Here is a 13,753-nt window from a genome sequence, read left to right on the forward strand (position 1 = left end):
TCAAAAGGTCTCCAGACAAGGGTGCTGGACATGCCCTTCAATAGGGACAGCCTCTTTGGGAAAGCAGTCAATGAATTGTTGCAGGCCCTCAAGACGGACAGACGATCCGTGCCCTGGGCACTCTTCAGCCGCACCGTCCATACTTTCGTACCTCCAGCGGAAAATCGGGCAGATCGAAATGGTTCGGTGGAGGGTTTACCTCGTACCATTAACCATCCAGGCCCATGACCCAAGAGGCGCCGCTCCCAAGGTGGCATGCAGGCCCGAAGCACGATTGAACCTGTCAGGACGGCGGGCCCCCACCCATGCATCCTGCCGGGTGGCCGGCTGGTGGGCGGGCTTAGTTAGCGAGTGGGAAAAGAGCTCCACCGACCTATGGGTGCTGGATGCTTTCGCCCACAGCCACACTCTAGAGTTCCAGCAGAAATGTCCGCGAATACCACCGGTGGCCCAGCAGGAGCAGCACATCCCTCGGCTCCTGCAGGAAGTACGGGCCATGCTAAAAAAGGGGGCGATAGAGCCAGTTCCAAAGCGACTCAGGGCCTCTGGAATCTACTCAAAATAATTCTTGGTAAAGAAGACGGCCAGGGGCTGGAGGCCCATTCTAGACCTGCAGCGCCTCAGCAACCGCATATCCCAAGAATTCAGGATGGTCATGTTGCAGCACATGCTCGGCCAACTGGAGGAAGGAGACTTCTTGTCGGCGCTGGATCTGGAGGACGCATACTTCAACATCCCAATTCACAAGAAGCATCGGAAGTTCATGTGCTTTGAGGTACAGGGAAGGCACTACCAATTCAAGGCACTTCACTTCGGACTTAAGTTGGCACCCAGGGTGTTCCCGAAGTGCCTGATGCCACTGGCGGCCCATCTGCGACACTACAAGGGATACATGTGTTCCCGTACCTAGACGACTGGCTCATCTGCGCCAAATACAGGGAAGTAGCAGTCGAACATATGGACAGGGCTGTCCGGCTGATGACAGATCTGGGGGTTCTCTGTGAACTATCCAAAGTTCTGCTTGATTCCATTGCAGAACACGCTGTCCCTGGGGCCCAGGCTCAACAAGGTCTCCTGCTTGGCAGCCCCCTTGGAGGAAATGATAGGTACCGTGCTGGGCAAGGTGCAACGACTGACACTGAAGGCCGCCACAGTGCGGACCATCAAGTCGCTGCTCAGCTTGATGTCGTGCATTTACCTGATACAACTCTGCAGGTTGCGGATGCGTCCCATTCAGGAATTCCTGGATGCTGGTTGCATCCAGTTCGTCCGTAATCTTCGAAGACCAGATTGTTCTTGATGAGGAGCTCCGTCGAGCGTGAGCGCCAACATCGCCGGGTGCACAGGCTTCCAGACCCCCCCCCACTCCCGTTCCAGGAGACGTTCTCCAAGGACTCTTCGCTGGAGGGCTGGGGTGCCCACACCGGAAGTCTCCACGCCAGAGGCCTGTGGCGGCCAGAGGAGAGGGATATCCACATCAATGTACTGGAGCTGCGGGCAGTGTTCTGGGCCCTCAAGTCATTCCTGTTGTCTCAAGGGCGAGGTGGTGAGGATCTTCACCGACAATACCACCACAATGTTCTACATCATGAAGCATGGGGGGCGGGACCAGATCCCCAGCACTCCAGAGGTGCAGTACTTGTGGCACTGGGCTGTCCTGTAGGGGAGGTTTCTCATTCCTTTCCACCTGGCGGGAGTTGAAAAACACCATTGCCGACTCACTCAGAAGGCAGCTGCGCTCTTGTCACATGCAGGAGCTTTGACAGGATCAAGTGGACAGCCTGTTCCTCAAATGGCGCAGACACCAGACTGCTCTGTTTGCGACTGCGATGAATTCCAAATGACAGAAATTCACCAGCAGATTCCACCAGCCGAGGAGCATGGACGCTTTTTCCTTCCTGTGGGAAGGCCTGTTCCTGTACGGGTTCCCTCCGTTGCCTCTCCTGCTGCGAGTCCTCAATCAACTCAGTGCAGATGCTGGATGATCCTCGTCACCCCGGCGTGGCCGAGGCAGATTTTGTACCTGGACCTTCTCAGCCTGTCGACGTCACATCTGGTCAAGCTGCCAGCGATCACAGATCTGCTCACCAGGGAAGGAGGTGCATTCCTGCATCACGACCCAGGATCGCTGAACCTGAAGGCTTGGCTCCTGCAGCCTTAGAGTTTGGAGGGTATGAGCTGCTGGCGGACTGCAGGGAGGTCCTTGCCAGGGCCAGAGCGTTGTTGACTCTTAGGTGCTAAGTGGAAACATTTTGCAACGTGGTGCTGGACGCAGAAGATCAACGCTCTGAGGGTCTCGTCTCAGCAGGTTCTTCTGTATTTGTTGTCCTTGGAAAGGCGGGGCTGGCGCACGCCTCTTATCAAGGTGCATCTGGCAGCTATCTCCGCTAGGCGAGGTCTCCGGGACGGTCTTCTATTTGGTCCCACCATCTAGTCACTGAGTTCCTCAAGGGACTGTTTCAAACATTCTCGTCGATGAAGGCTCCTGCCCTGGCGTGGGAACTCAACGTAGTGCTGACGAGGCTCATGGTGGCAGCCTTCGAGCCTATACATCAGGTCCCTCTCGTGGAAGACTGCTTTTCTCATGGCTATCACCTCTACCAGGTTGGTAGGTGCGATAAAGGCCCTTTTCTGCAAACAGCATTATCTGAATTTCACGACACAAGGGTGGTGCTGCGAATGCACCCCTCCTTAATGCCAAAGGTTCCGTCGGAATTTCACCTCGGCGAGCCTTTGGTGTTGCCTGTGTTTTTTTCCAAAACCTTTCTCTGGCTGAAAGGACTTTGCACTTGCTGGATGAGGCTTGTGCGTTGAAGTTCTATGTCACACGTAGGAAGTGTTTCTGGAAGTATTCCTGAACTTTGGTCCTGTGAACCATGGGAAGGCCTTTTCCAAGGCTTCCATCTCCAGGTGGCCCCGGGCTGCATCACGCACCGTCATCGGTTGGCAAACCGTCGCCGGAGAGCCCATTCCACCAGAGCGATCATTTTGTCGATGGCGTTGGTGTCTGGTGTGCCCCTGTTGGACATCTGCAGGGCTGCTACGTGTAGGTCAGTGCACACCTTCACAAGATTCTACTGCGTCGACAGGGATTCCAGAGAGGAGTCCAGGATCGGCCATGCAGTGCTACGTAACCTGTTCGCTTGAATGTGAGCCTGTTCCGTGTTTGCTTCTGTTGAGCCTTACCACCTTTCCGTGGTTGTGTAATGTTGTACTGCTGTGTTCTTTATTCATGAGCATGTGAATTCATGCCACACCCCATGCTGGAGAAGGAAAAAAGTTCTTTACCTGTAACTATTGTTTTTCAGCATGGGTGTGGCATTGATTCGCATGCAAACCCTCCCTTCTGCGGCTTTTGGTCATACGGCCACTTTACGTGCTACCACATCTGAAGATGGCTGCCGGAGGTAGTGCTTGGGCAGAGGGCAGTCATTGACTGAGAGCATTATGACCCAGCGCTTAGTAGTGGTTTTATCGGAGTACGTTTGTAAGTGAAACTGTTTTCTTTTAGCAAGTATTCCCGGCCTGACGACTGGGAATGTACATGAGAATGTTAATCCATGCCAGACCCATGCTTGAGAACACAAGTTACAGGAACGTAACTTGTTCCTTATACACAGTAGTTTTATAAAAAGTTATTTATTCTGAACACTAAGGCAGCTAACACAGCATTAGAATTACAGGCAAGTAAACTTATTCACATACAGTAAGAATTGGTTTAAGCGTTACTCAGTTCAGTAGTAAACTCTTAGATGATATATAGGTACGTTGTTAGAGTAGCATTTAGAAAATAATGTCTTATAACCAACTTTTAAGGTAAGGAACATAGATACTGTTAAGTACTTTTAGGCAACCTATACTTTAGAAAGTCCACCCTATCTGGGAATGGGAGTCTCAAAGTCAGTGGGGACAATGGGGAGGTGAAGGGCAGGGTGGATCATGGCCCATGGGCGGAAGAACAAAGAAAGGCAGATGTCAAAGTTTTCAAAATAGCAGGTTTCTTCTATTGTGCAGGTAGGTACAATGTTAGTTCAAAGGTGGTTCAGGGAGGTCAGGCCAACTTCCTAGAGTGTTGTGGATCAATGGACCAGTGTCCTTTGACCTGGGGGAACACAGTTGGGTGTCCCACCCCAGTGTGTCTCAAAGCTGAGGAGGAGTCCGATTTAATGCAGCAAGCAACCAGGTGAGTATCTATGAGCGGGACAGTACCTTTTCATGAAGAAAGAAGACAATGTCACTGGTGAGTGCCCAGGTGAGGCGAGAGCAGCTCCTGTTTGGATTCTTGGCTTGGAGGCTGAAGGAACTTTTGGTGGCATGAGACTGTCCGCTTCTTGTGATGCGACACCCAGCAGAGTAACTTCACGGTACTGGCTTGTGACTCAACACAGGCTTCGGTTCAGCGATGGTTGTCACACAGCAGCCTTATCTGCCTTTCTCATTTCCTGAATTGGAAAGGGAGACATCTCCGAGCAGGAAAGAGTCCCTGTTGGTCCAGCAGTATGCCCACAAAGTTCCAGCCAAAACCGCGCTTCTGGAGACTATGCACACCAACAGGTCGCAGGGTATTGGGGAATTCAGCTCTTCGAGGGACAGCTCAAAATGCAGATGGTTGCGAGACTTTAGGCCCACCAGTCGAAAGGATGAAGTAATCTGGCCTGGATCTTTCTCTGTTGCTCAGGAGGTTGGACCAGCAGCAGTCACTGGCAGTTGCTGCAGACATCCTTCCTCGTATTCTTCGTTCCATGGGTTAACTCTCTCTAGTTCTGCTCAAGGATCCTCACCTTTATGCAGGCACTCGGCCAATCGGCATTCATGCCACATTCAAACTCTGGGTGGTGGCTGTCCCAATGGGACAGCCAGCCTCCCAGTCAGAACTGGATTCAAGGTGTACTCCCAGTTTCATGTCCTCCCAGACAAGCTGGTGCAATCGGGCGGGCTTGCCAATGGGAGCCCAGAAAATATAAGAGTGGGCGGGACCACATCCAGCACGGCAGAAGAAGGCTTAAAGGACAAGTCTTAAAGAGATGGCGATAATAGATGGCCACCAGTTTAGTGCACTGGTGACCCATGCGTCCCTTACTGCAGCCTGTGTGACTTTCATTAACAATCAGTAGAAAATATCCATTGCCACCAGCCACTCAGATGAACTTGTCACTGTAACTGGAAGGTTACAGGCAAAGTGGAAAAGGGGATACATTGTGTCCCCTCAGCACACTACATAATGTGGGGGGTGTGCTGATTACACAAAATAAGTCAGGGCGTTACATTCTATCATGCCTAGCCTTGGAAATGGTAGTTAATACAAGGAAAATAAAAAGGGCAGATCAGAGCTCCCAGCAACACAGCACCAAAGTGCTGTTTGCTGCAATAATTACATGTGTCTTAAAAGGTGGAGGAAAGCATTACTCCAAAAAGATACTACCAAAAGGGGTGGAAAAAGGTAATCGGTGGTAAAGTAAGACTGAGGGAGTAGGGAAAAGGTTCCCACTCGGGGAACTAATAAAAAAATCCTAGAGTTCAGCAATAAGTGCTGGGGAACTCACAAGTGGGGAGAATATTGCACATAATTGAAATTCTACCCAACAACCTTTCCACATTGATTATCTGCATTTCCAATGTTATGATCTGACCAGCAAATTGGTCTGTGGTTCTCATTCAACCACAAGCTTGGCAGGTAGATCTGCCCAGTTGTCCCTGTTAATATTTTAACATGTTTGTTAAGCACTATTGTCCAGATTACTTACCGGGTCAATTTGCCCGCTTTTGTCGAGCAATGGCCCAGTTTCTTGGGGTGTCACTCGCTGACATCCTACAGGTTCTCTACTGCTTTAGGGGTCTTTCGAAGGCACAAAATCTGTGAAAGGGAAAAATGTATTTGTTGACAAATGTAGTTGCCGAGGGTAGTGTTCTTTCTGATGGATAAGTCTTTAGCTCTCTGAACATAACCCTCATGGTGGATATCTCGTAATCTGTGGCAGTGTCTGCTTAGCTTCCTGGGTGTGGAGAGAACTGGGCAGAGCTATGGTCATGGGTTCAAACTGCTCAATATATGCCACCCCAGAGTCGTGGGTGTCAACAGTTCAGTGTTTAGCTGCAATACGCCTTGTGTATGTGAAGGATCCCACAGTGAAACCCATACCTAGAGATTTCTAGTATGAATAGCGGCTTGCGGTCTGATTTATCAAAACACTCATTACTGAAGGTAAGAATTGATTAGTTCTTGGTGCATATTACTCAATGTCTTCATATTCTTAAGTACGCTTTGATTTTTATGTTCCTACATTGGCTGTCTTTAAGAATGGGTGTTCCTGAAAGGGATTGGATGCGAATGAAACAGGACACCAAAAATAAAGAATTAACCAGATGTATTTTGTATCCATATCTAGCCCCTCCCAGAACCAAAAGGTGGCCAGTTCAAGCAGATGGAAGGCTATTGGGTTTCGGTTGGAGACAAAGAGCCAGCTCTAGACGAAAGTTACATTCTCACGCCTTCTGTCACACTTAATTTAAGAGACCTTGTAAGAGTGGTGTCTGCAGGGTATGACAGTTTTCATTATTTTGTATTTGTGACTATCATTTTGGTCCAATGTATGTCAGGAAGATGAAATAAGTGATTAAGACTTTTTTTTGTTGTTAAAAACCCCTGTGGAATTGCAGTTCATATCTGCACAGATAATCCTCCAGGAACTAAAGAGACAGCTTTTCTTCATAGATTCCTTCACTTTCCTATCCTCCCCTTTACTGAAACATTCCTCTTTTCAACTTAATTTCATGTCCTTGAAATTTGAAAAGGCAAAGTGAACAGCATGCGCTATACAATAGTGAAAGTGTTAGCAGAAATTACAATTGCCAAAAGTTCAGAGGAGGCTGCTTTTCGATGGGATTTTCATAATTGTGATGCATTTTCCTGGCCCCTAGGATTTTTCCTTTTTCGTAGAGGAGTGGGAATTTGTTCCCCCACTCACCTTGTCTTTTACTCTTTATGGGTGAACTTTTCATGTCTTTCCATAGTGTGTATGTATGTATGTATAGTTCCCTTTAACTTATGGGCTTGCTGCATTTTACTATGGCAGCACACGGCTCCTTATGGGTAGCGTTGCTAGGTTTCCTTTGGGCTTCTGCTAGGGAGACTGCTCAGAAATGTGCTAATTCCCTTCTACCTTAGAGACCCTCAGCCCTTTTGCTGGACTTTAGGACTTTTAATTTTTATCCTGGAGAGAGTAGGACATTTTTCTCACTCATGTTTTTTCTTTGATTTGAACACTTGCTTTTGGTTTTGGAGTCTGACAAACTCCATAGCATCATCTTTTTACTTTGTGACACACAGCACCTTCAGTCAGCCTGCCAATGACCCCAGAGTGCATTTGGGTCTCCTAGGAGTCTAAGCAGAGGGAGTTTCGGGCACCTCCCTCACTTCCTGCCCTCACCAGACACCCTGGAGCCAGAGCCGGGCTTCACTCATGAATCACGTTTCAAGACTGTTAGATTCTCATAAATGTGCTAATTCCCTTCACCTTAGAGACCCCCAGCAACTGTCCTGGATTTTGAGGACTTGATTTTATTTTACCTGGAGAGAGTGACCCTTATTTTCCCACTCTCTCATGTATTTTGATGTGTTTTACCTCTGTGTTTTGTTTGATTATGGAGTCTAAACAACTCCATAAGCATCATCTTTTCATTTGTCACACAGTACCCTCAGTGCAGCGGCACAGGGAAGCCTTTCAGGCTTTCCCAAGGTTTAACTACCTTCTCTGGGATAAACTACTGTTTCCCAGAGTAAGTGTAGTGAAATTGACTTTACTAGTCTTGTAAAAATCCTAGACCCAGCACACCCTATCTTAGAATAGTGCTGGAGGGGTTACTTAGTATCCCCTGTGTCTAGATACTCATGTAGCAGTCAACTGCTACCCTTTCCTTTCAATGTCTTGTGGCAGTGGTTTTACAACGAACTACCATGATTGTTCCCGACCGCCAACTATTTGTAGCTCCGGTAACGTTAAATCACGGGAGCCATGTTTGGTCTTTGTTCATTCGCCTTTGGCGGGCTTCAGGAGTGAAGAGCCCATCTGGCGCCCAAATGTCTGGGGTGGGCAGGAAGTGAGGGAGGTGCTGAAACTCCCTGTGCTTAGTCTCCTAGCAGACCCAAAAGCACTCTGTGGCGATTGGCTGGCTGACTGTCCGGCAAGGACAGCCACCCTGCTGGGTGAGTGACAGCCACCCTGCTGGGTGAGTGACAGCCACCCTGCTGGGTGAGTGACAGCCAGTCTGGAATGAATGGGAGGGAACTGAATAAAAGGAGAGTCTTTTGGGTTGGAAGGCAGAGCCGACCACTGGAACGAAAGAACCAAAGACGAGCTAGAAGAGGATGGCTGATGCAACTCCTGGACTGTTGGTTTACCCAGTGAAGCCCTGCTGCAGGTCCGACTCGCCAGGCTCACCTCGACAGAGAAACCCTGCAAGGATGACTGCTCCCTTTTGAGTTGGTGGTACCAATCAACTCGACAGTTAGCCACCTCAACATCTATCTCAGAGCTGGTTGCCTTTTCCTCAGAGTGCTGCAGGAAACAGTTTAACCAGGGAGAGGGACGCAAACTTGTGTGCGGTACTTACAGCCACCGGAACTGAAGAGTGGCAGTTGCAAGCTTTTTGACCAGTCCCAGTGCAGTGCAGTGCAGGAGTCCCCCGACGTCCCCCCTCTTGTCCCCACGACTGAGGCCCAGGAACAGCGAGATCTGCAGGAACTGCCAGGAACAGAATTCACCAGCTGCATCTTTTTCTTCATTCCAAGGTAATGTGAAACGAGACTGAGTACACTTACCTCTTGCGGTGAAAGTGCTTGAAACCTTTGCAACTCTTGGGCCTAATCCGCTTGTGACTCAACATATGATTCTTCTTTTTACAAACTACTTCTGAGAACTTGTACTGAGACATTACCGTTTACTTACCTGAACCGCTTTATCCGATTCAAGACTTTAGCCCGTTGACTTTGGCCTAGCCTATTGAATTGACTCTTCTGGTGAACTCAAAGTATTTGCACTGTATAAGAATTGTAACCTTTCATGTTCTGATCATCTTTGCCTTTCAATACTCTTGAAAAGTATTCTGAAATAGTATTAAAGTATGTTATATAATTGCCTCCTTCTTATGAATGTTTTATAACTGACAGAAATAAATGAATAAGTGTTTTACCAAGAAGCCTTCAGTGTAAGAGTGTATTTGAACACCTGTGATTGTAGACCTCTTTGTAACATCATTACTGCTCACAATCCCCTCTTGAGATGAGCCTGGCTGCTCAGCTCTGCTACAAAAACTGTGTAGTACAGACTTATACCAAAGGTTGGTTTGCTTATACCTGTAGTCCTATTTGTGTGTAGTGGTCCCAGAGGGTACTGCATACAAACTTGACCTAACAAAGACGGGACTGGCAGAGGCTAAAATGGTGGCGCAAAACATCATGGAGTCCACACTGTGGCCCGCATTGACACCTCTGGCCGGGCCATATGCATAGCCACGGACATGAGGAAAGCCTGGCTCTGTGCTACTAAATTTAACCTGGACGTCCAGGAACGCATATTGGAACTGCCTTTCGAGGGTGGTGACCTCTTTATCTCCACCACTGAAGAGGAGCTAGATCTAAAGAAAAACAACTTGCAGACTGCGAAGTCTTTATCTTCACAAAGGCCCGCGCCCAAGGCGTACACCCAGTCACAGCAGCGCTCGGACAAGGGCCGTACATGCAGAGGGTTCTGCGGCTTCCAAGAGCGGAGGTCCAGGCAGCCGGACCGTTTGCCGACTCGGTTTCGGCGCAAACAACAAAAGGGAGGCCAGGGCGGAGTAAGTAAGGGTTTTTCCCAGTCCCCCTCCTCTGCAACAGCCTCAGAGGGAAAGAAGGCGGGACACGCCCATTCAGGTCCACATGTCTCCGTTTGGTAGCAGGCTTGCTCCCCACACACAGTTCTGCTGTCAGAATTGCGCAGACTCCTGGATATACTCAGTGGTATCCACGGGGTACCACCTACCTATCCCTTCCTCTCCTCCCACAGATTGGGACAGTAACTCTTTTGGTGAAGATCCGGTCGCTTGTCGAGAGCCAGGCAGTGGAGGAAGTCCCAGCCTCCCAGCGAGGATTGGGCTTCTACTCCAGGATTTTCACAATTCAGAAGTAGAATCAGGCTGGTCTGAGAGTTGTGGTGGACCTATCCACCCTCAACCTCTGCCTACCTCTAGAAAAATTCAAGATATTTAGGCCAGCACTCATAGCTGAGGCATTATGCAAGGGAGATTGAATGTACTCCCTGGATCTGAAGGACTATCTACATGTCCCGATTTGGCAGCCTCATGGTTCTTTTCTACGATTCAGAATCATGGGCTACCACTTCTAATACAAGGTGCTTCCTTCGGCCTCAACTAGCCCCCCATGGTGGTTACCAGCGTTATGAATACAGTGGCAGCCCTACTCTGGGCCACCACATTTACCCGTACCTCGACGACTTGCTAGTCAAGGCAACATCTCCGGAAGCGGTGCACCACACTTCCCACGCTCTTATGAGCACACTCCACGACCTGGGCTTTTTCGCTCCACCTCAAGAATTCCCAGCTGCAGCCTACACAGAGACCGTGATCTGAGTCGAGGTATACCGGTTGCGAGAGTCGCTGGTATTACAAAATAATAAAAACACACTAATATGAGCCTATTCAATTACAATCGAATGTGGGTTGCTGCACCCTAGAGGTACTAGTAGTTACCTCGAAACTACTAGGATAAGTGAAACATGAAAAAAGGGAGGCGTCACCTCATTCACGGTGCGCTGCACAAACTGTAGGCAGAAAACAAGCGAATAGGGCAGATATGTAACCAAACTTTTTTCCCTTTTAAAAGGTATGATTCAAGCAAGAAGTCAAGGTCATGAACCCAAATAAGTTGCATATAAAATGAAGTTTATAGTGCAATTTAGAACACATCTGCCGACACTTGTTTCGTCCCCAAACCGGGTCATTTTTAAGGCAAAGCTGTGTAATTCGATCGAGTAACACAAATAGGTGACCTATCATTACAAAACAAAAGGGTAAACCTAAAAACAAAGCCCCGAACACGAACCAACAAAGGGAGGAAGGGAGTGAGAGTGGTGAGGCTGCATGAAGTTAATGCAAACAAAGAATCGTACACAGTTCATGAGGGCAGGGACAAATGCAAAAGGCCAAAATGCAAGCAAAATTAAATTAAAAACAATGTGGGATAAAGAAAACAAAAAACAGACCAAATATTGTCACACACACATGCAATGGAACATTACCAATGGAATTGGAGGGTTCAGTATCCAAGATGTGGCATTGTGGCACCATTCAGAGACTGAGCACGTGTCCCAGATGAGCCCCAGGAAAGTCAGTGTTTTCCCCTCGGAGGACAAGATCACGGCTATCAAGAGTGCCCCTGCTCCCTTCCTCAGCCGAGAAGTGACGACAGCCTGGTGGTACCAACACCTACTGCGTCTCATGGCAGCGGTCCGATTGGCCGCCCCCCCCACACGAGACTCCAGATGAGCATACAGCTGCACTTCACAGCATCATGGAATGAGGCGGGGCCCTCAGGCGGAGCTGATCAACGTTCCTCCTACTCTACACCCGGACCTTGCATGGTGGTCCAGGCCCGGCAACCTGCGGACGGGCAAGCCCTTCAGGCAGCTGTCCCCCTCGAGGGCTGGAGGGCCACTCCGAAAAAAGTGTCCATGGAACCTGGACCCGGCAGTAGCAGCAATACCTGATCAATTGGCTGGAACTAAAGGCCATATGGCTAGTGCTCAGAGCCTTCCTTCCGGTTATTAGTGACAAGGTCGTCCTCATTCAGACGGACAACTCGACCAGCATGTTCTGTGTCAACAAACAGGGAGGTACCAGATCCCCTCCACTGTGCAGACTAGCTGTTAGCATGTGGGAATGGGCCCTGGAGAACATCTATCTCACGGCCGTCCACCTTCCAGGGAAAGTCCAACTTGGAGGCGGACACGCTCAGCAGACTGGGAACGGACAATTAGAAGTGGCAGTTGAACGACCAGGTGCTTCTGGAGATCTTAAGCGGATGGGGGCTCCCTCAAGTGGATCTCTTTGCCTCCTGGGACAACAAGAAGTTTGCGTCCTGGCAGGCACAGGTCCCCGGCTCCCTGGGCGACGCATTTCAGATTCAGTGGAATAGCATGACGGCATACGCCTTCCCGCCCACAACTCTGTCCACAGGGTGATATGCAAGATAAAGTAGTCTTACCACCTCAGCGTCATTCTAATAGCTCCATGGTAGCCAGCAAGACCATGGTTTTCTGAGCTGCTCAGCCTCTCAGCGAGACACTCATTCACTGTCCGACAGGCCCAGTTCGTCTTCTGGCGCAACATGGTGGCAGGGTCATCCACCCAGCGCCACATAAATTAGCCCTCACAGCGTGGTTCCTGAGCAGGTCACGCTAGGGCACCTCAGCCTCACAGGCTAACCTAGAAATCGTGCAGGGTGCAAGGAGCAAGGCTACCAGGACCCCCAATATAAGAGAAAGGTGGACTAGGTTTCGTCACTGGGCAGACGCTGAGGAGATCGACCGAGAAACAGGATGTCAGGCGTGCTCTGAAATTCTACTTGGACAGGACCAAGGGATTCCGCAAGTCGGATGCACTGTTTGTCACCTTTGGCGTTTCAATGCCTGGGTATCAGGCATCCAATGACTTTATAGCACGATGGTTGGTCTTGGCCATCAAGGAACCATATGGGGGGCAGCATAAGACACTTCCAGCTAACGTGCACGCCCATGCGGTTAGAGCCAAGGCCACAGCCATCGCATTCCAATGGCAGGTTCCATGGCAAGTCAAAAGCAGGGCGCCCACCTGGGCCACCACTTCGGCTTTCTGCAAGCATTACTGTTTGGATGCCTGCTCTAGATCAGACGTGGTATTCGGACATGTGCTTCTCAGAAACCAGTTTGCTTAAGGAGGGTCTCCTCTCCACCCTAGGGCTAGGCTCGGTTGTAATCGCCCATGCAGTATGGAGGCAAGGGGAAGGGACGTAAGAGTAATTGTAAGTTACTCACTGTAGTGACTAATGTACTTAGTCCTTCGTCCCCTTTCATCCATACATCCCACCATTACCCCCAACCCCCCATAAAAATGGTGTCATTAGGCAATGTTAAACTCTTGTCGACGCGTCTATGGGGACTGAGTTGTGGCGCCGGAGGGCGGAGTCAGGGCAGTGCATGCTCCCAGGGCCGCGCCTCTAAATTTAAAGGGAAGACATTTTTTCCTGGTGAAAGGTTCCACCTCCCATCCCTAGGAAGGGACGCCCTTACATTATGAAGGAAAGGGCACTAGTGACTACCGGTGGGTAAGTTATAATTTCTTCATTTGGACTCTCCTTCTGGAAGTTGACCGGAACCATTCAATGGATTGCTTTTCTGCCACAGTCCTCATCTGATAGATATTCCTTCCAGCTGTGCTGCTTTGGAAGACTCAACAGATGCCGTAGTGGCCCTCCACCGAGCATGGATTGTTTTGCTTGGTGGCTCCGGATGGAACGTCGGGCGCCTGTACCACGTCACTACATCCCAACCTTCGTTCCTTTTTTCCGGCGCTAAGACACTGCTTGGAAACACAGAGCTTTGACATTTTTGTCATGAAACTTGGTCTTTTTTTGTGAATTCCCGAAACGTGAGATGTCGGTCACGCGGTGTCAGGTTTCAAACTGTGTTCAGATTGTGGCACCAAGATGCCCCTCACTGAC

The 13,753-nt window shown here is 49.5% G+C and overlaps 1 protein-coding gene across 3 annotated transcripts in view; it reads left to right on the forward strand.

The window, feature by feature from the left end:
- MDN1 (midasin AAA ATPase 1) overlaps positions 1 to 13,753 on the forward strand; it is a 2,688,524-nt gene that overhangs the window by 518,478 nt on the left and 2,156,293 nt on the right. For all 3 annotated transcript variants that reach the window (XM_069606482.1, XM_069606484.1, XM_069606483.1), the window contains exon 23: positions 6,387 to 6,538. In XM_069606482.1, the coding sequence (XP_069462583.1) occupies positions 6,387 to 6,538 (152 nt within the window). The remainder of the gene's footprint in view (positions 1 to 6,386; positions 6,539 to 13,753) is intronic.

This window comes from Ambystoma mexicanum, chromosome 4p (genome assembly GCF_040938575.1).
Source record: "Ambystoma mexicanum isolate Mex_15411 chromosome 4p, UKY_AmexF1_1, whole genome shotgun sequence".
Lineage (NCBI taxonomy): Eukaryota > Metazoa > Chordata > Amphibia > Caudata > Ambystomatidae > Ambystoma > Ambystoma mexicanum.